Here is a 21,992-nt window from a genome sequence, read left to right on the forward strand (position 1 = left end):
GAACAATTCCAGCATCCATAACTTCTCTGCAGGATTAGCTCCTTCTAGGATTTTTAAGCAATTGAGGGTTTATTCACTGGGATGAGCAGCTTTTACATATTTATATTTACATATTTGTATTTATATGTATTTCTATTTTAAAGCCGGAGAATAGAACTGAAGTCGTAATTACCCTCTTAGACAGTTCCCTGAAAATGGATTATTTTATCTGTCTTTTATCTGCATGACTAAAAGCTTAAAAGACACTGGGTTTTAATTTGAAATTTCATGTCCTTTTAATACTTTAATATGCATTAATATTTGAATGGCCTGTAAGTGAGGCTGTGCTTTCTGGATGGAGGTAATTCCTGTGCCAGGGCTGGAGGATCCATGCTGGGAGAGGCTCCAAAAGGAATCCTGGACTCTGATAAGTACGTGGGGAAGTTGAATTATTCAAAATCAAGACTTCTAGAATAACTAACCCCAGGGGAAACTCTGTATCATGTAATGTTCAGCAAAAATTAAAGTTATTCTAGAATTCGAAGAGAGGATTGATTTAGGATATGAGGAAGGATTTTTTTCCCGCGAGGGTGGCAGGGGGGAGATTTCCCACCCCTAAAAACATCCCAAATCATGCTGACAAGCTGCCCTAATAGCAGCCATCCCTGCTCAGGGCTGGACTAAAAATTCTTTGAAGGTCCCTTCCAACTGGACTATTCCATGATTCCATGATTCGGTGGCGTTTGGAAGTTCAGAGCTCATTCCCAGCGCCCCGGTCTGCTCATCCCTCCCTTGCCTTGGGCCAGGTGTCAGTGTGTGCCTCGGCTGGAGCCCTCTTCCCGAGCAAATCCTGCTCCTCTCGAGCAAATCCTGCTTCTCCTGAGCAAATCCTGCTTCTCCTGAGCAAATCCTGCTCCTCCCGAGAAAATCCTCCTTCTTCTGAGCAAATCCTGCTTCTCTTGAGCAAATCCCGCTTCTCCTGAGCAAATCCCGCTTCTCCTGAGCAAATCCTGCTTCTCCTGAGCAAATCCCGCTTCTCCTGAGCAAATCCCTCTTCTCCTGAGCAAATCCTCCTTCTCTTGAGCAAATCCTGCTTCTCCTGAGCAAATCCCACTTCTCCCGAGCAAATCCCGCTTCTCCTGAGCAAATCCCAATTCTCCTGAGCAAATCCCTCTTCTCATGGGCAAATCCTGCTCCTCCTGAGCAAATCCTGCTTCTCCTGAGCAAATCCCGCTCCTCCTGAGCAAATCCCACTTCTCCTGAGCAAATCCCAATTCTCCTGAGCAAATCCCAATTCTCCTGAGCAAATCCCCCTTCTCCCAAGCTCAGGGCTGTGCTGCACCTCCAAGCAGGAATTCTGCACTTCCAGGGCTGGTCCTGCCAGGAAATCCCTCGGGAACTGATGTTAAATGGGAAAATCGCCATGGAAAAGGCTCCGTGCTGCCCTTCCCTGCTCTGGCTTCTCTGCACCCAGGGAAAAATCCAGCATATTCCCAAATATTCTTTAGTCACACAGAGGAAATGACAAAATGAGTGCAACACTGATGTTTAACGTTTGAAACTTGGTGCAAAGGGAATCCGTGTGATCCTGTGATTCAGCCCAGGATGTTTTGGGTGGGAAGGGAATGGGAATCCCATCCAGTGCCACCCCTGCCATGGCAGGGACACCTCCCACTGTCCCAGGCTGCTCCAAGCCCCATCCAAGCTGGCCTTGGGCACTGCCAGGGATGCAGGGGCAGCCACAGCTGCTCTGGGAATCCCATCCCAGCCAGGAATTCCCAGTTCCCAATCTCCCACCCATCCCTACCCTCTGGCACTGGGAGCCATTCCCTGGCTCCTGTCCCTCCATCCTTGTCCCCAGTCCCTCTCCAGCTCTCCTGGAGGCCCTTTAGGCACTGGAAGGCCACAATTTGGTCACCTTGGAGCCTTCTCTTCTTTCCAGGCTGAACAAAAAATTTTCCTAGCTCCACATTCTTGAACATAGAGAACTTTTCCAGTTTGCTAATTGGAAGCTCTTTTATCCAGTTACACAGAAATCCAGGATGGATCCAGGGTGGATCCTGCAGCTCAGGAATTGGACACCCTCAGCTGCATTCCAAGGCAGACCCAACACTTTTCCTTACTCACATTTTCACTTTGGATTCCAAGGGCTGGAGGTTGAGAGGATATTCCTGGATATTATTTTCTTCATCCATGCTGAGCTGATGGCTGAGAGAAAGAAAAAGAAATTAGTTTAACATGTTCCAGCCTCACATTCCTGCAACCCCATGAATGAATTCCCTAATCCGGACAAGAACAAACAAGAGCTGCTGCTCAGGAGGTGTTGCTGTCTTTGGAGGAAGTTATCTGGACCTCTGTGTCCAGCTCCCAACAAAAAAATGGGAATTTGGATCCAGTTTTCCAGTGGGAACCTGCTCGAATCCCTGTTTAAAATCTCCCAGCTGCCACAGCTCCAGGGACAGACACAGCCAGCAAAAGAGCTGCTGTAAATAATAATAATTAAAAAAAGAACAAAACCAACCAAACAAACAAAAAACCCCTGGTAGATCTAACAGATATTCCTGCTAAATTAACTTCCATCCCCACGGCCATGCTGGAAGAGCTGGAGAGGGAAATGGAAAGGAACAATGGGAATGCTGGCAGCAAATGAGTTACAGCAGCAGAAGCCACATGGGGAGGTGAGGAATAAACTCGTTGTAATAAATGATGGCCAAGGAGTTGCTGCTGGGAACTGATGGCTTGAAGAAAGCAAAGTGAAAATGCTGGAATATCCAAATCCAGCATCTGGGAACACTGCCCGGGATGGAGCAGCAGCATGGATTGAGTGCAGCTCTTGGCAGGGAAATTTGGGAGGTCAGACCCCGACCTGTGGAGTCATTTTGAGACTTAACTGGGCACTCACTGATATCATTGTCAGAAATTGTCCTCTTGTAACTAAAACCAGGGATTGTTAATGGGGGAAAGGCAAAATTTGGGATAATGTCTGTGAGAAAGAGGATCCCCCAGCAAAGCTTTCACACCTTGGAAAATCCATTTCCCTTTCTCATGGGTAAGATATTTTGGAAAAGGCACATTTACCTTTGGAGTGAGTCTTTGCCATCATTGACCTGTTCCAGGGTGTGCTGGCGCCTCCTGAGTTCTTCCTGCAAGGAGAGAGAGAGAAAAAAATAATTATTTTTATGAGAAGCCCTTGGAGATTCCCTCTCAGTCTCAAGACAAGCAAAGTTTTGAGTCAACCCCGAAACAAAAACAATCCCTCAAGTGCCTCCTACAAGATTTTAAACTCAAAAATCCACAACAATGACAAAGAAACCAATATCTTATTGATAATCCAGCACAAGTTTGAAAGGAAATGTCAGAGTTACAAAAATAATACAGAGAGTAAAAGAGGGAAGTTTTCTTTCCCATATTGGATGTCTTTGATTCCAGAGATGCTCCTGGGGATCTTTGTTCTGCAATCAAAACCTATTCAGGCTCTTAATGAGGAGATTTCCAGCCTGCGCCAGTTCCTGTTCCAGCAGTTTAATGTGGCAGATGTGAAGCTGGGAATCCCCACATCCATGGTAATTCCCAGGAAAAATCCATCGCTGGCATTCTGCACAGAGGTTTGGCTTAAAAAATGGAATTCTTCTGAGGCACAGCTCAGTTCAGAGATAACCACACAACCTTTCCTTCTCCCACATTTTCCCTCTGGCAGTTTTTGCAGCCTCCTCCAGAGCTGGGTACAGTAATTTAGAATGTGAAAACAATTTGCAGTTGACTTTATCCATAGCTCAGGGTGCCAAGAGCTGCCTGACTTCCATAAATCACTCCTGGTGTTTGACATCATTTTCCATTAACCCCGGGGTGAAGACTGAGCAGAGAACAAAAAAGCAGAAGGCAGAATTGGTTGTGATGTTTTTGACAATTCCGAATGAAACCTCATTGGGCAGCGCCTCTAAAAGCTGGGATAAAAGGCAGCTCTGGAGGGGGCACAGCCGAGTTTGCATAATTGGGAAGAGGAGGAGACAGGAAATCGATCCTAATTTCAGTCGGGCATCATTAACCGGGGGGTATCGACCGGCGCTCCTCGCTGCGGGATTGATGGAGCTGCCCGTGGTGCTGAGCCCAGGGAAAAGGGCCGGGATGCTGCAGGGGCACGGGCGGGACAGGGGCAGCCAGGATGGTGCCACCCCCAGCCCCACAGCCTGCCCAGAGTGACCCAGCTCCAGGGAATTCCACTGGAAGGGATCCACGCTCTGTTGGAGCCCAGGATGAGTTATGGGGCCTCTCTGAGCCCGGATAAAACAAAAATATTGTGAAACTTCTGGGCTTTTCTTTTCCCTCCTTCAGCTGGATGCAGACCTGGACAGGGAGTGGGAAGCTCCAGGCACGGAGACACTGAGGGAAAAAAATCCAGGAAAGCTTGAGGAGCACACTCAGAGCAACCTGAAGTGTCTTTTCCTTGTCCTTAACGTGCCTGTTCCATTTATCCATTAATTATTTTTCAGCCTGAGCATACCCAGCATCCTGGGGTTTGTTAATTTTATAATTTTAATTTTTTTTTTTATTGCTTTAATTGCACGACACACTTGAGTCTGGATTACTTTGGAGAGGAATAGGAGGAGGTTGGAAAGCAGGCAGAGTGAATTCCAGCACGGCAGGGAGGGGAAGGCAGGGGGAAATCTCACATGACAGATCCATTTCTGAATTCCCAGGGGAGGGGTTTCCCCAGAAAAAGCAGGGAGCTCTTTTTATAGCTCCTGAGCCTGTTAATTCTAGTGACAACAACAGAGGAGTGTTTGAAAACTGAAAGGAAATCTATTAATCCAATTTTCAGCTTTTCAGTCTGGGGGAATGTCTGTAATCCTCACAAAAGAGGGATGAACTCGTTTGGGAATCAAAAAGTTCCTGTAAGAAGTAACAATCCCATCTATGAAAAAATATGATTTCCACAGTGTTTTCTTCCTGGGGTTTTAGGAGGAAACCTGAGGAGTCTGGGGGATGGAGGAGGCTCAGGGGGGCCCTTGTGGCTCTGCACAACTCCCAGACAGGAGGGGACAGCCGGGTTGGGATTGGGATCTGCCACCAGAGAACAGGGACAGGAGCAGAGGGAACGGCCTCAGGCTGGGCCAGGGCAGCTCAGGGTGGACATCAGCAGGAATTTCCCCATGGAAAGGGTGCTCAGGCCTTGGAACTGCCCCGGGAGGTTTGCAGTGCCCATCCCTGGAGGTGTCCCAGGAATTCCTGTCTGTGGCACTCAGTGCCCAGGTGGGGATCGGGCAGTGGTTGGATCCTGGAGGCTTTTCCAGCCTCAGTGATCCCGGGATTCTGGGCATGTGCACAAATCACAGCACTGGAAAAGAGAAAAGCCCTGCCAAGTTTCCAGGTGAGTGAGCACAGATGGGAGGAGGAGGCTCTGGAGCTGCTGAGCAGTGACATCTCTGCTCTCAGACATCTCTCTCTCCTCTGATGGCTCCAAAGATGCTTTTAATTCAGTTTTAATTCTAGCGGTTGCTCAGCAACTGCATCCACGTGTGGCAGCGCTGCTCTTCACCTGGAGCAGGGAAACACTGGATGGCTCCTCAGGAACACCAGGATGGCTTCTCAGGAGCACCAGGATGGCTCCTCAGGAACAGGGGGATGGCTCCTCAGGAACACCGGGATGGCTTCTCAGGAACAGGGGGATGGCTCCTCAAGAACACTGGGATGGCTCCTCAAGAACATTGGGATGGCTCCTCAAGAACATTGGGATGGCTCCTCAGGAACACCGGGATGGCTCCTCAGGAACACCAGGATGGCTCCTCAGGAACATTGGGATGGATTCTCAGGAACAGGGGGATGGCTCCTCAGGAACACCGGGATGGCTCCTCAGGAACACCAGGATGGCTCCTCAGGAACATGGGGATGGTTCCTCAGGAACATGGGGATGGTTCCTCAGGAACATGGGGATGGCTCCTCAGGAGCACCGGGATGGCTCCTCCCAAACCTGAGCAGGGCCAGGAAACAGCAACATCAATGAGCCACAGGTGCTTCTCCTCAAGTTTTGCCTCTGGTGCCCAGAAGCAGGAAAAGCCAAGGAAACTCAGCTGCAGGTGGAAGTCGTCTCTCCTCCTCCTTCCCACCAAACCAGTCTGGAATTCCATGGCATGAGGCTGCCCCCAGTGTCCATGGGATGTGGAGATGCTGCTCATGTTGGAGGCTGGTGGGGCATGGAACTCCAAGGAAGCCTTGGAGTGCACACTGAAGTTTATCCCAATGCTGGATCTGTTTTTCCAGCCCTGGATCTGTTTTCCCAATCCTGGATTTGTTTTCCCAAACCTGGATCTGCTTTCTCAATCCTGGATCTGCTTTCTCAAACCTGGATCTGTTTTCTCAGTCTTGGATCTGTTTTCTCAGTCCTGGACCTGTTTCCCCAGTCCTGGATCTGTTCTCCCAATCCTATTTATCACACCCAAACCTGAGCAGGTTTCAAGTGGCAGCTGAAGCAGAAAGGTTTGAACTGGGATCTTAAACCCCATCTCATTCCCTCACCCACCACACTTCCACAGACTGGGATGCTCCTGCTAGCCTGACTCAGGGATTGGGGTGCACAGGGCCCTTAAAATCAACCCAGAGCTAAAACAGCAAACACTTTTCCCTTGGGGGTCCCACCCCACAGCCAAAGCAGAACCAGGACATCATTCCCAGGGTGTCCCAGCTCCTCAGTGATCCCATTCCCATTCCCTCGTGGGAAGTGCTGGGCATTGAGCACAGAGCAGGGTCTGGGTGTTTGACTGACAGAGTCCCCCAGCATCCAGCAGGGCCTTGGGATAAAGGGCATCCCAGGAAAACCTGAAATGCAAACAAAAAAAGCAGCACAGGAAGCCCTGAGATGGAAACTGGTCACATTCAATCTGGGAAAGCAAAGAGCTCCTCTGGGTATGAATAATTCACAAACAGCCTCAGACAAATGATCTCAGGTCTAGAAGGAAATGGGAAAGCCTCTGGAGGCTGCAGCTCTTTTTATTCCTGCCTGGTTCCTGCTGAAAGCTGTTTTCTCTGGGGTTATTTTTTAGTCTTTAAAAAAAAAAAATATATATATATATATGGATATCTAAACAGTTAGACTGGATGTTCAGAGAACACAGCAGACCCCAGAGAAATCATTTCATTTTATTTTCATCTCTGGCTGGTAAATTATTCATTAACAGGGATCACACAATGGGGAAAAAATTAAAAATTGGCAAATTAGTTTTCATTTGTTGACATTAATTATTTAGTGTTCTTCCCTTTTATTAGAGGAAACACAGAGGGGGATTAGTCTTGTTCTGGCACTCCAAGTTTGCTCCCCAGACAATTCCCAAACCAGCATTGCTGTGGCTTCTTCTGTGGAAAATCCATGGGAATGTGACTCCAGGGCTGAGATGTTGGGGCAGAGCTGGATTTTGGAATTCCAGAGAAGCTTCTGGATATTTTTCCACAGCACTTCGTAAAAAAACAGTCAGGTGGGGCTTTATTTCCAGATATATGTATAACCCAGCCATGGCATTAATGGGGATCTCATTAATTAATCCCCCTGAGCTCAGCCACAAACACCCAACATTCCCATCAACCTCACTGCAACAAAGAAATATCCTGATATTTAATAGGCAGTGGAAATGGAATTGTCTCAGGAGCAGTGTGGTTTGGATTTTGCAGCCTCACTGCTCTGAAGAGCCAGAGGCAGGAGAAGTTAATCACAAATTCTGGACCCAGTCTAAAACTGAGCTGAGCTTCCCAAATCTCCAGCTCTCCCTAATCCTGCTCCTCAGCTCACAGGAGCTGCCAGGAGAACTCGTTCAGCACCTCATCCAATTTATCTTCTGTCAAATGTCAGTGGCTGCTCCATCCTGAAGAGCTGGAAAAGCTTTGATTCCTCCCAGCTTCTCTACCCAGGCAACCACACAACTCCCAGGCTCAACTCTGATTTTTCTGAAATACTCTCCAAATGAAACCTGCCACTCATTTATATAAAAATATATAAAATAATAATAAAATAACTATTAAAACCCCACCTGGTTTTGTGGGAGGCCCCATTATGACCAAACTATACCTATTTCAAGCTTTTTAACAAGTTCCTGAGAGATAAAACTGCTCCTGGTGCCTGAGAGCAAATAATCCCAGCTGAGCCTGTCCAGGGAAGTTAATTCTTCAATCACAGAGCCCAGATCCCAGTTTTCTGCAGCAGCTGGTCCTGCTCCACTGAATTTCTGTGCTAGGAAATGTGAAGGTGACCCCAGGACCTGCAGCATCCTCAGTTCATTCAGGTGGGGTCAGTTTATAATGAACTGAATTAACCAAACTTGCTTTGATTGGGTGAATTCTGTGCTCCCTGGCTGAGGTTTTTGGTGCATTTTTACAGAGGGAAGGGGCCTTTTGCCAGCTCCAGTTTCCTGCAAACACATATCCCTGGGAGGATTTCAGAGACAGATCCTCCAGGACAGGAAATTAAAGGTCTCAGCTCCCAGACATCACAAGATCAGATCAAAAACCAAATCAAATCCCAGTGTTCACAAACAAAACCTGGGATAATGAAAGGAGGCCTGGCCACGGGGAGGGGGTGGAATTACATCAGCTTTGTTGCCCTTCCAGGACCTTTCTCCAAACTAAACCAAAATGCTGCATAATTGGTCAGAGTAAAAGAACCCCCAAAAGTGACAAAACCCCCCTCCCCTCACTGCCTGCTCTCCCTGCAGTCTCTGCCAGGAAGGAGCCTCTGCTTTGGGTTTCCAAGGCCAGAACTGAATTCAGATGTCAGACAGAGTAATGGCAAAACCCTTCCTTTGAAATGTCTCCCTCCTGCCTCCATCCAAGGGACAGAAAGGACAGAAACTCAATCCACCAGAGCTTTGAACTCTCTGCCACCCCAAAGCAAGGCAGAGCCCTTGGGCTCCCCCATGGCAGCACTCCCTGATTAAATCTCTTCTTTTCCAGCTGCTTTCAGAACACCTTTAATTCTCAAAGTTCACAGTGACACCAAAGACCTTTCACAGCCCAGCCTGAGAGTGAAACATCCCCATTTTGCCAGGTTTAATGCTACAGGAATGTCAGGAACAGCACAGAAACAACACACAACCCCTGCCAAGCTGCATTGGGGTCACAGGAGTGAACTTCATCCACTGAGAAGCAGCAGAAAAGGTCAAACAGGCACAAGGAGTTCCTCCCTGCGGGTCCTGTGTGTGTGCAGGGTGAGAGGAAGGAAATGTTCTGGAAATGTTGTGGTGGAGCTGCTGCTTTAATGCTGTGCTCGGACCTCTGGCAGCTGCAGCATTCAGGGGAGGGATCTGTCACAATTGGTCCAAAACAAATCCAAACGTTGGTGCTGGGGGTTCTCCTGCTGCCTTTGTCAGGGGTTGCTGGAGCTGGTAAAGGTCAGATCAGGCTCCCACAGGGAGATCAGCTCTGGCTGGGGCTGGAAAGGGCAGCTGGGTGATGCTCGGTGATCTGTGGGAGCCAGGCAGAGCTCAGTGCTGGAAATGCTGCAGAGATGCTTTGGCTGATGTGGGTGTGCGGGGCGTTCCTGGCACGGGAAGGAATTCCATCCCTGCCATCCCTGTGCAGGGCTCTCTGCTGGGACACGGAGCTGGCATGGGGCACTTTGAGGCACAGGGCACACCATGCCATGCAAAGCATTAAAACCACCATAAAACATGAGCTCTACATTTAGGGATTGAGCCCAGCAATGTCATCTGGGTCCCTGGCTCAGTGACCACTTCCTTGTTGGAAAATCCATTTTTATGGCCAGAAGAAACCAACAAAAAACACCAAAGCACCAAGACTGCAGAGCTGTGCCATCCCAGTCTGAGGAACTCCTGAGAGAAAACTCTCCTGCTGAAGAATCCCAGGATGGTTTGGGTTGGAAGGGACCTTAAAGCCCATCCAATTCCCCTGTCCCAGGCTGCTCCAAGCCCTGCCCAGCCTGGCCTTGGGCACTGCCAGGGATCCAGGGGCAGCCACAGCTGCTCTGGGCATCCATCCTCAGAGGGAGGAATTCCTTCCCAACATCCCATCTACCAGAGCAGCTCCATGGAAAGAGCAAAAAGCACTCCCAGCATAGTTATGAGGATGGTGAGCAAGAATAAACCAGCACTGAAGTGTTTCTTCCTTCATCACACAAATAATTAGGAATACACAGGGTTGTGTGATGCTTTTTAAATAGGATCTCGTGCTGCTTGTGGGAATACAATTCCACAGCAATAGTTTATCCTGGGAAGTCAGCTCAGTGGGGTTACAGCGTGCCAAGCTGAAATGGGAACCATTTGTTTTCTGTCTGCATTGCAGCAGGAGCTGGCAGGGTTTTTATGGAGCATCCCTGACAGCCTCCAACTGTTATTTTTCCAAATTAACGCCGTGCCTATGGAGTTAACGGCAGTGCAGGCAGCAAGGGGTCTCTCCACAGCCTGGCCTCGTGCTCAGGATCCTTTGCAGGAGCAGAGAAGAAAATCTGACAAAGCTTTCTGTAATTACTGCTCTGCCTCACGGGGTGTCACCACAGGCACCCCGCGCTGCTCTGTGACAAAGGACACGGTGCCACTGCTGCTCCCCCAAACTGAGGCACAAAAAGTGGGCATGTGGAAAGCCCAGAGGTTCTACATTTGTGAGGGTGTGGAGAACCCACCTCTGCCCTTCCAGAGAATTCCACAAGTCCCTGACCCCACCAACACTGATTTCTGGAGAGGCCCCTGCAGAGTTTTACATCCTGAGGACATCCTGGGGGAAGAAGGAAAGGCAATTCCTGCTCGTGAAGGGGTGGATTGCCCCAGAAATTCACCCCAGGAGGTGATGGAACCCCAAGGTGCACATTCCTCCTGCCACAGGAGCTCTGGCTTTGGGAGAGAAGGAGCCACACAAGTCTGCCCTGATGGAAAGCACAGAATCCTGGAATATCCTCAGCTGGAAGGGACCACGGGATCACCCAGCCCAGCCCCTGGCCCTGCACAGACACCCCAAAATCCCACCCTGGGCATCCCCGCAGCAGTGTCCCAACACTCCTGGAGCTCTGGCAGCTTTGGGAATGTGCCCATTCCCTGGCAGGGCCCAGCACCCTCTCAGGAAGAACCTTCCCCTGATTTCCAGCACTAGAGAGGCACCAATCCTGCATCCTTTACCTCTCCAATTCCCATTTATTACAGAAATATTCCATGTTGGATGGCCCCAGGACTTATCCTGTGCCCCAGAACTTCCAGGCCACATCTCCTCTCTCAGCCTCACCCTTTTCCTGCTGATCCCTGCCCACCTCCAGCTCTGGATGTGCCACCCTTCCTTGGGCTCCTCCTTTCCCTCCTAACCTGCCATTCATCCCTCCTGGATAACAAGGAACTCTTCCAGCTCCAAAGCAGCTTTAAACAATTATTTTACCCCTATATATTAATCTAGCTCCTACAGAACAGCAGCTTTGCCACTGGACTGGAGCAGGGGAATCATTTTTCCAGGAGCTGCTTTGTTTTTATTCCAGCAGCTCTCCCTTCCCAATGATCCCGTGTCCCTTGCCTTGCCCCGACAGATTTTTGCATGCAGAACTTTTTCCAGATGGCAGCTTCAGTGCAGACAGCAATTTGCATAATTTAAATCTGCTTCCTGGCATAAATTATAGCACAACACAGCTCAGGCTTTGATTTCCAGCTCCTCACAGCCAGGGCTGGGCAGTGCCCAAGAATTGCAGGTGACTCTGGAAAACCCTGGCTCAGCCATGGCATGGGGAAGAGCTGAAATCAGAAATATTTCCTCATGGAAATGGTAATTCCCAGGGGAATGAGCTCCAACCAGCAGCATTCCAGTGAGCTCCAGGAGCTCAGTGGCTGCTCTGGAGTGAGGAGGTCAAGGGGAGCTCCTGGTGACAAAATTGGATTTTCCCACAAGGACAAACACAGCTTTGGGGGTGTTCCAGGAAGGCTGAGACAAACCCATGGTCAGTGAATCTCTTTTTCCTGAATTTCCAGTCTCCAGAAGCCAGGCTGAGAGCTGGAATCACCTCTTTGGGATTCACAGCACACACACTGATCCCAAACGTGAGGGGTCACTTGGGATGCAACCCCTCCTGCCAAAAATGAATCATTCACCTTCCAGAGGCTCCAGGTGACACCAAACACAAGTTTCTGTCCCAAACCACACCCAGGAACACCTGAGAGATGGAAGCACTCGGAGCAGAAATGTGCTGGCACACATGGAACACAACCAGTCCCCCTTCAGAGAGCCCCCCAGCAGAAGCCTGAATCCCAAAATAATCCCCTAAAACACACACATTGCCCAGAGCCTGCCCTGCTCCCATCAGTCTGGGGGCTCAGAGGAGCCACTCCCAGCCTTGGCACCGAGGCTGGCCAGGACTGACCATTCCTTTGTGCATTTGGCACCAGGACAGACACAGTGGGCCCAAACCCTGCAGCCTGCAGCCATCTGGGATGCTGCAAACAGCAATAAACCCAAAAGGTGCTGTTTTGATCTGTTAGCCCCCTGAGCAAGCCAATGTCTTCAAACATTTGTGTGTCTGATGTCTCAATGAATGCGTTTTCATTTCTGCACCAAGTGTTTGCAGCCTTCTCTCCCTGTTAGAGGAGCATTAATTCTGCCACTCCCTGAGTTCTGAGTTTGGGCTCCCTGGCCCCATTTCTACTGTCAGAACTTGTGTTTACAAATGTCAAAGGCTAAATTCCTTAATTCCTTAATCCCATTATTTGTGGGGTTGTGACAGGCCCCACAAGGCTGAGGCCACCTCATCCCCAGGCAGGGAGGGAGCACCTCCATCCCCTCATGGAGGAACCATGAAATTCCACACAATCAAGGCCATATTTTCAATTAAAATTTGCCTTGGAATATTCCCAGGCTGCTCCCAGTGCAGTTCCTTTCCCCCAGCCTGGTGTGGATGTGTTTGCTCTGTCCTAATGGTGAATTCCCATCAACTTTCTGCCAGGGAAAAAACCCAGAGCTGCTCAGTGGGGACCACATCCATCAGCCTCAGGCCTCTGCTGCACTTTTAATTACAGCACTCAGGATCCTTCTTTCAAATCCTGAACCCGAGGAGAAAGGAGCTTTTCCTTCGCACAGCATCCATGAAATTCCCTGCTCCAGTGACACCCATGTGCTGCTGGTTCCTGGACTAAGGGACATTCCCTCTTTTCCCTTTTCCCATGGAAGATGAGTTTGCCCAAAGCCACAATCACTTTAACATCAGTTGTGCTTTGTGCCCACACTGAATTATAAGGATCATTTTCCATCAGCAACTGTGCTTGCAAATGGATAATTCAGGTTTGTTTTGCCTGGGGTACACAGCAGTTTGAACACTGGTTTAATTTTAATTGTACCCAATTTGGGTCTTTATTTCTAGGTACAGACAGACCCCATTTCCAGTTTGACACAAATCAGCTGCTGAAATGCTGGCCTAAAACAATCCTGAGAGGGGTTTACACAAACCCATTCCCCCGTTTAGGCTGAGCCCAAACCCCACCAGCATTCCCAGATTCCTTTGGCGTCCCTCCCTTTGCAAGAGGACATTTTCTATCAGTACTGCAATCAATGACCACACAGCCACGTCACTGGGTGGAAAATTCCCTTCAGGCACTGCTGGCCTCGTTGGATTCCTCAGGGAGAGGAGGAAAGGATGGGATAAAAGCTTGGGATGTTTTGTGGAGAGGGAAAACAAGACAGGAGATGACTCAAATCACCCTGAATTTCAGGCACTTGGAAAAATGGAACGCTCCACACTTCCCATGCAGTTATTAGCACATAAAAAACACTTTAAATACTTGATAATGGAAGGAATTTAAAGGATTAACAGGAAATTAATGGATAAAGGACCCTCTCTGTGTCTTTCTGAAAGCAGCCGCTCCACATTGTTTTAAAAGGCACCAAGTTGAACCTTCTCCAACTGCTTTTTAATAAATGTAAATAATATTCCAAAGCAGGGACGAAATGCCAGCAGTCGAGGGGTGGCTGAGCCATCCATGGCATGTAAATGAATCCCCTGCCTGGATATCAGGATGTGGATGTGCAGCCTTCAGGAATTAAATGAGCCCAACTTGCACAGCTTGTAAAGAGCTTCCCAGGGCTCCCAAAAAATCCCTTTTATTATTTATGTGGGAAAAGAAGAGCAGCAGCAAGGGGGGAGAGTTGCAGGTGACACCAGGAGTCAGTGAAACCTGACAGAAGATGCTGAATTTTGGTGAAATTGAGGGCAAATAAATTAATCATGAGCAAGGGAAATGCAAAAAAACACTGGAGGATGTAATTGGATTTACACACAAAACTAATGGCAGCATTCCTGCAGCTGGGAGAGCAGATCCAGCTTCCTTCAGCAGGAATCATGGAATTATTGGAGCTGGGAAAGGCCTCAAGGGGATTCCTAAATCCAACAGAACTGCCTGGAAATCGTCATTGCTAAGGGATGGGAGCTCTACCTTGTTCCCATCAGCTCAGCCTGGATCATCCAGGGGGGTTCCCTGGCCCAGTTCAGTGTCAATGGGTTCTCAAATCCCCACTTTCTCACAGTTTTCCTGTTTCCACTCCCTTCACATCCCTTTAGATGAGAGATTGTGAATCAACCTCCAGCTCAATCTCCAGGTCTCAGAGAAAGAGGAGAGCTGAGAATTCCTTTTCCTCGTGGATATTTCCCCAGCTCTGTTTTTCCCCAAAACCCCTCTTTAGACCCTTCAAAGGCTCTGACCTCACTAAATGGGAATGTCCCCACAGCAAGGTCCTGCTCAAAACCTGGGATGGGCAGAGCTGCCCAAACTCCAGCTAAACCTGGTTAAGATCCTTGTTTCAGGAGACATTTCCATGTTTTCTCTGGGTGATTTTACCCTCTGTAGTTAGTCTCTGCATTTACACCCTGTAGTTACTCATCCAGCCTGTTGGAGAGGAGTGAGTTGGAACTCAGGCCCCAGCCCCTGTTCTCAGGGGACAGAACAGAAAGCTGGGACAAGACCTGCAGGTGTCTCCCCTCTCCTGCCCACCTGAAGCCAGGATGCTGCAATCAGGTTTTCCAGCTGGAGAAAATGTGGAATATTGGCTTTGCTGTGTTCTCCCAGCTGCAACCAGGGCACTGAGAGCCACAGGGCCCCTGAAACAGGAACATTTCCCCTTCAGAGAGCTCATCCCAACCAGTTTGTCATTTATTCTTATGTTTTCTTTGGCATCCAGGGAAATTGCTGGAAGTACAAACATTCCCTGGCATTTGATCTCTTCCCTGTATTTCAGGTCTGGACAAGCTTTCACACACAAAGCCAGGCTTTAGCCCTGGGGCACACAAAGAGTCTCCCTGGTTTTATTGGGATTCCAGGAATCCCCAAACTGCCACAGCAGGAACCTGCAGGAGCCTCGTGACAGAAAATCCAAGTTTTAAGAGATTTAAAGCAGGGAAACGTCTCCAAGTCTGTCTGTGCCTTGGAATACTCAGGGAAAGCAGGGAACAAAAGTATTGGACACAATTCCAGAGGTTAGACAGTGCTGCACTGGGAACATGAAGCAAATCCCAGCACCTACAGCTCAGGGAAATTCTTATGGGTTTATTTTCTTTAGAACACTTCTCTAGAGCTTCTCCAGCCCTTTGGGAAGCTGAAAAACTTGAACCAGCAAAGGGAATCCAAATAAATTCAGCTCCAGGTAAGCGAGATATTCCTAATGCAGCCTTTCTTTCCCTGTGCAATTTAACAAATGAGTTTCCAGCGTCTGACAAGTTGTCTGGGAAAACAGAGAAGCTCAGATTAATTCCAGCTTGGGAGAAATGAGAATTCAATATTTGCTGATTTCCAGCCACCCACTCTGGAGCTCAGAGCTGTAGAGGATCCATCAATCCCAACATGTTCAGCCTCCCGTGAGGAATGGGATGTACAGGATGGGTCCTCGCCTGAGGGTCGGCTCCCTGCCCTTGGAATTCCTGAGGAACCATGCCCAGCTCCCTGCCTTTCCTCCCTGTGCCTCTGCCAGCTTTATTTCCACCCTCTGGTGTTTATATCGCTCCCATCCATCACATCCCAATGGAATGCCCTGGGAACGAGGTTTGGGAAAGCCTCGTGGGCTGCCTGTGCCCAGCTCAGAGGGGATGGAGTTTGGGATGGAAGGAACCACGCTGTGCAAGCTGCTCCTGAGGGAATCTCTGCCCCAGCGTGCTGGGAAGAGCCTGGATGCCCAACCCAGCCAGCCCTGCCACAACTGCTCCGGCAAAACCCCGCAATCAATCCGGGACCGAGGGATTATCCCAGTGCTCCGGATTGGTCCCGCAGCATCCCCGGGATGATCTCATCGGGATCCAGCCCCGGGCCGGCAGCTTTTCCGTGCTGACAAACAGCCGAACTCCTGGCTCAGGAGCCCTGCATCGATCCGCCGGCTCTTCCAGCGCCTGCGGCTGAAATCCCTGCGGAATCCCGAGGCTCAGAGCGCGGGCTGCTCCCCCCGGGAAGCACAGCCACGTTTGGTTTTTCCCCCAGTAATTGCACAGCCAAAAGAAAAAAGGCTGTGAAATCCAGGGAAATTCTGCCGCAGCACCCGGCCACGGCTCGGCAGAGCCCTGAGAATCCCCGAGAATCCTCGGGCATCTTTTCCAAGCGCTGTTCGGAACTGTTATCACCCGGAGATGATTCCCTCCTTCCCGAGCACAGAGTCCAGCCTTAAATTCCCGTAATAAACTTACAGCACGTCAGGAATCTCATCGTGACCGCTCCGGCCGCCTTCTCCCCAGGCAGAAGTGCTTTCGGATCCCACATTCCCTAAGGAAATGTGCCTGCGCATCCCCGGCGGTGTCACAGCCCTGTCCCGCTGGGCACCCCGCACCCCGCCATCCCCTCCCCGGGTATTCCCGGAGCTGCTCCTCCATCCCGGAGCTGCTCCTCCATCCCGGAGCTCCATCCCGGTGAGCTGCTCCATCCCGGGGAGCTTCTCCATCCCGGAGCTCCATCCCGGAGCTCCATCCCGGGGAGCTTCTCCATCCCGGGGAGCTGCTCCATCCTGGAGCTCCATCCCGGAGCTGCCCTGCTCCATCCCGGAGCTGCTCCATCCTGGAGCTCCATCCCGGAGCTGCTCCATCCCGGAGCTGCACTGCTCCATCCCGGAGCTGCTCCATCCCGGAGCTCGGTCCGTTCCTTTCGGAATTCCATCCCTTACCAGCCGCATGGTGAAGTTTCCCAGGAAAAGGAGGCAGGAATGCGGCTCCTCCCGGCGCTGCCTCCCGTGGAACAGCAGGACACAGGGAAGCTGCGAACCTCGGAGTTGAGCACCAGAAAAACCTCAAAGAGAGGGCGGGGGAAAAATGGGAAGAGCCAGAGCGGGAGCGAGCAGCCACAGCCAGCGAGAGGAGAAACTCCTGGCACGGCTCCAGCGCAGGGATGGATCCGCTGTCATCCCCAGCCATGGGAATGGGGGAAACTCGGATTTACCGGAGACTTCGGAGCCGCTCTGATCCCTGCAAGGAGCGTTTGGCAGGGAATGACCCGCGAGGCTGGGTCCGAACGGGAATGGCGGGGTGGGTGTGTGCAGCACGCAGAAATACAGCAATCCGATAGTCTGCTTTATATAGCCTATTTCCTAGATTTTATTTTATGTATTTTATTGCATATAGTCTATTTTCTATACTCTATATTCCATAATATATAATATATTAAGTATTATATACAATATACAATGTATATAATAAATAATATATAATATATAATATGTTATATATTATATATTATATATTATATATTATATATTATATATTATATATTATATATTATATATTATATATTATACATTATATATTATATATTATATATTATATATTATATATTATATATATATAAATTTTATATTTCTATTTCATAGATTCTATTTTATCTATTTTATTTTATAGATTCTATATTCTACTTTCTGGTTTATATTTTCTAGAAATAAACCCAGCTGCCAGCACCAACTCCAGACAGCTCGTTCCATCAGCTCCTCCATGGGAATTTTATTATACACAATTCCAACCCCAAATCTACATCCAGTTGGCTTCACTGGGGTTTATGATGCTCTTCAGGCACAAATTTCTTAAGGGGTTTTCCCCTAACGTTGCCAAAAATCCATTCTCTGGAAGTAATTCCAAGGATTTCAAGCATTTCATGGTACACTCTCAGTGTCCTGAGCCTAAACTTCTGCAAAGATTTCTGCTTTGGCAGCGTCCTTCCAATAAAAGGAAAAGAAATAATAATCCAAACTAGTAATAATTGCTAATTTTTCTTAGGCCAGAAGACTCTGTAAGGCTCAGACAGAGAACTCTTGGTGCTCCTCCCACCTCCAAACCCCAGTTTTCCATGGAATTCTTTGGTCTCCTGAGCTCCAGCCCCTCTCCCTCCCTCTCCCTGCCCTTCCCAGGAGCCAGGCTTGTCCCTCCCTGTGCTCCCAGGAGGGATCCCATGGCAGGGATCTGATGGGGGCCTTGGGCCAGCAGCTGGAAAGGGAGAGGAGCTGCCCCTGCCCCTCAGGAGAGCAGGAGGGACACAGAGAGCCCTGGCTGGGAAAGCAGGATCCGGGCAGGTTCCTGGTGTCCAGGCTGCTCCATTCCCTCTGCACTCTGGAATAATGAGCATTCCCTGCCCAAACAACGGATTCTAAAGCTGCCAAAATCCAGGAGCTCCTGTGTCGCTATAGGACATGAAACCACACGAGCACACACATTGGTGAAGAAAAAGGAACTTTATTTATTTATTTTCTGACTCCAACATTTATAGATCTCCAAAAGTGACAGTGGATTGGAGGGTGACAGTGCCACCTCTCCAATGACACTGGACAATCCAACAGTCCATCAAATCTCTCCTCCTCCATAAAAGAATGCAAAACAGTGAGTTATTTACAGAAAGTGTGTGAGAAAGTCTGTTCACAAGAATGTGAACATCAGAAGGCTTAGAAAATCTTAAAAAACCAGGGCGACACTCCTGCATTCCCAGAACTGCCTGGGAACCCTTGAAAACAGCCTTAAAGCCAGGAATTGAATCCAGGAAGCCAAAGGGATCATTTCCTCACCCTGCCAAGCAGTGGGACCTGAGAGTGCCATGACCTCGGAGCTGCCCCAAATGCCAGCCCCACCCCACAGCTGGGACTGCAGCCGGCTGGGCTGGCTGAGCCAGGTCCTTCCAGAGGAGCAATTCCCTTCTGCTGGACTTAACCTTGGATTTGCTGTGTCCTAGGAGCTGCGGGGGTTGGCTCTTGGGGTCTGGTCAGGGGTGGGGTGATCCTGACAAAGCAGGGAGGTGCTGGGTGGTCCATCTGGAGCAGGGAGGTCCCTCTGGAACAGGATGGACCATCTGGAGCAGGATGGACCATTTGGAGCAGGATGGACCATTTGGAGCAGGGAGGTCCCTTTGGAACAGGATGGTCCATCTGGAGCAGGGAGGTCCCTCTGGAGCAGGATGGACCACTGGGAGCAGGATGGACCATCTGGAGCAGGATGGACCATTTGGAGCAGGATGGACCATTTGGAGCAGGATGGACCATTTGGAGCAGGATGGTGCCTCTGGAGCAGGGAGATCCCTTTGGAGCAGAATGGTCCATCTGGAACAGGATAATCCATCTGGAACAGGATAATCCATCTGGAACAGGATGGTCCCTCTGGAGCAGGGAGGTCCCTCTGGAGCAGGATGGTCCCTCTGGAGCAGGGTGTTCCATCTGGATCAAGGTGTTCCATCTGGATCAAGGTGTTCCATCTGGATCAGGGTGCTCCATCTGGATCAGGGTGCCCCAGCCTGCCCATGATGCTCCTCAGCATTCCCAGCTCCCGGTCCCATCCCAGCCCTGTTCTCCAGGCACACCTGCAGCTCCTCCTGAGCCACACCCAGGCCACATCTGTCCCCTATCAAAGCAAAGAAGGTTTAAGCCAGACCTTGTGTGTCCTCAGGCCAGGCCTAAGCTCCTCATGCTCCATCAGGAGAACCTGCTGTGGGTGCTGTGCCACGACACCCTCACCAAACCAAGCCCAGGCGTTCAGTTGTTCCAGGCTTTTGATTAAAACAGGGGTCTGGCACTAAAATCTGAATTTCTGGCTAAACCCACAGAAGAACTGGCCCCAATAAGCAGCAGATTAATCATTTATGGAGACCAGCCCCAGGATTAATCATTTATGGAGATCAGCCCCAGGATTTGCAGCTCTACACCCCTGGAATGCCAATGGAGAGCAAGAGCTGAGCTGGCTCCCTCTGCTCACTCTGCCCTCCCCGGGGAGCTCGTTAGTGTGGGAACATTCACTGGACATTTCCATCAATCCGGGGCTTGATGGGAATTGGGATCCCCTCTGCTTGGGATTCCCACTCCTGGGTGCTCCACAGCCTCCCCCAAATCTCAAGGAACAGATTCCCAGGTATTTAAGAATGGAATTCTTGAACTGCCTCGGTCAAATATTGGACTAAGCTGGAGTTGTTGCATCCCGCCCACGCTCGGTCGCTTCCAGATGGATTTATCCAAGAGAAAATGGAATCCTGGATGTGGCTCCTTGCACAGTGTCTGAAGGAACCTCAAATTCCTTGCAAAATGAAGCCTAAAAAGCAGTTTTCTGGTAGCCATGAAGATGGAAAACATCATTCCTGCTTTCAGAAGGGGAAGAAAGGAAAATCCCAGGAAGTGCAGAGCAGGGAGCCTCACCTGTGCCTGGAGGTGGGATTTACATGGGATATTGGGAAGGAATTCCTGGCTGGGAGGGTGGGCAGGCCCTGGCACACATTCCCAAAGGAGCTGGGGCTGCCCCTGGATCCCTGGCAGTGCCCAAGGCCAGGCTGGACACTGGGCTGGGAGCCCCTGGGGCAGTGGAAGTTCCTGATGGCAGGGCTGGGATGAGATGGGATTTAAGGTTCCTTCCAACCCAAACCATTCCATGGCTCTGGGAGGAGGTGGGGATCCCATCTCCAGTTTTTCCATGGGACTGGGGGGTCAGGGGGTCCGTGCAAACCCCACCTTTCCTGACAGGACAGGATGGGCCTGGGCAGCAGAGACCCCATCCCAGCTCCCCCAGCACTCACCATTCCCAGGCCTTGGATTCCTGGTCTGGTGAAAATGGAGAATTCCCCATTTCATGCACCCCAGATAAAAGCACTTGTGCACTGGAATAAAATTATTATCAATTATTATTTTAATAATTTTAAATCACCAATTCACTTTCAAATGATACCATTTCAAGAATTCTAAATCATTAAATTATTTTAAAATAAAATCACATGGAAACACTTGGAAAACACTGGATTTATCCCTGGAAACATCTGGAGATGGCTTTGGATGCCTCCTGAGAACTTCATTTTGGTGCTGGGAAATTCCCCCTTCAGTCCTACCTGGTTAGTGAACAAAAGCCAATGTCCCAAGGAGAACTTCCTCTGCTATAAATTCCCTGGAATTCACAGGAAATGCCTTTGGTTTGCTCCACGTGGGAGCTGGGCCCGAGGGATGTGCAGGGGAAGATTTCCAATGCAAAGTAAGGAATAACTGATTTCAGTGGGATCTGCAGCCCTTGGGGCCCTTAACGAGGTGCTGGAGAAAATTAATTTCCATGTGTAATATACTGAGAGACTATGAGGAAATCTGGGAATTTAATTAATCACAGCATAAAAAAAAAGGGATTGGATATAATTGCAAGTAAATATTTCTTAATTATTATTCTAATTCCATGGCTAATTTAGAGGCATTTCCCTGGATACTGTTCCTGGTTCAGGCTGTAAAATATTTATCGGTCCAACCATAAATTCCACATTTTTTGAAACAATGATGGATTTTCAGTGCCTCTGTTCTAAACCCCAAACATTTAAGGCACAAACCCCAATCCTGAGCAGAGCTGTGGGATGCAAAGCTCATCTTTCCCAGGAAAAGCAGCAGGAATGATGCAGATTCCTATTAATTCCTCCTTAACTCGGATGCTGTCATTTCCCCCTTTATTATCCCTAATTAATTGCCCTGCCCAGCTCCTCTTGTCTGTTCATCCCCTCCCCAGTTTCATTGTGGATTTTGCTCCATTTAAAGCTTCCCGGTGCTTTTCTTTTCCATTCCAGAGGCTTCCCAAGAGCTCTCGCAGTGAATTATGGATTTTAGCT

General features: G+C 49.4%; 1 protein-coding gene across 1 annotated transcript in view; it reads right to left on the reverse strand.

Annotated features, from left to right (window-relative positions):
• IQCJ (IQ motif containing J) overlaps positions 1-17,143 on the reverse strand; it is a 35,714-nt gene extending 18,571 nt beyond the window's left edge. The window contains exons 1-3 of the mRNA XM_036388879.1: positions 17,071-17,143; positions 3,058-3,122; positions 2,107-2,187 (exon numbers count right to left, since the gene is read on the reverse strand). Of these exons, the coding sequence (XP_036244772.1) occupies positions 2,107-2,187; positions 3,058-3,122; positions 17,071-17,079 (155 nt within the window). The 5' untranslated portion in view covers positions 17,080-17,143. The remainder of the gene's footprint in view (positions 1-2,106; positions 2,188-3,057; positions 3,123-17,070) is intronic.
• Positions 17,144-21,992: the final 4,849 nt, after the last annotated feature.

The sequence above is a fragment of the Molothrus ater genome, chromosome 10 (assembly GCF_012460135.2).
Source record: "Molothrus ater isolate BHLD 08-10-18 breed brown headed cowbird chromosome 10, BPBGC_Mater_1.1, whole genome shotgun sequence".
Taxonomy (NCBI): domain Eukaryota; kingdom Metazoa; phylum Chordata; class Aves; order Passeriformes; family Icteridae; genus Molothrus; species Molothrus ater.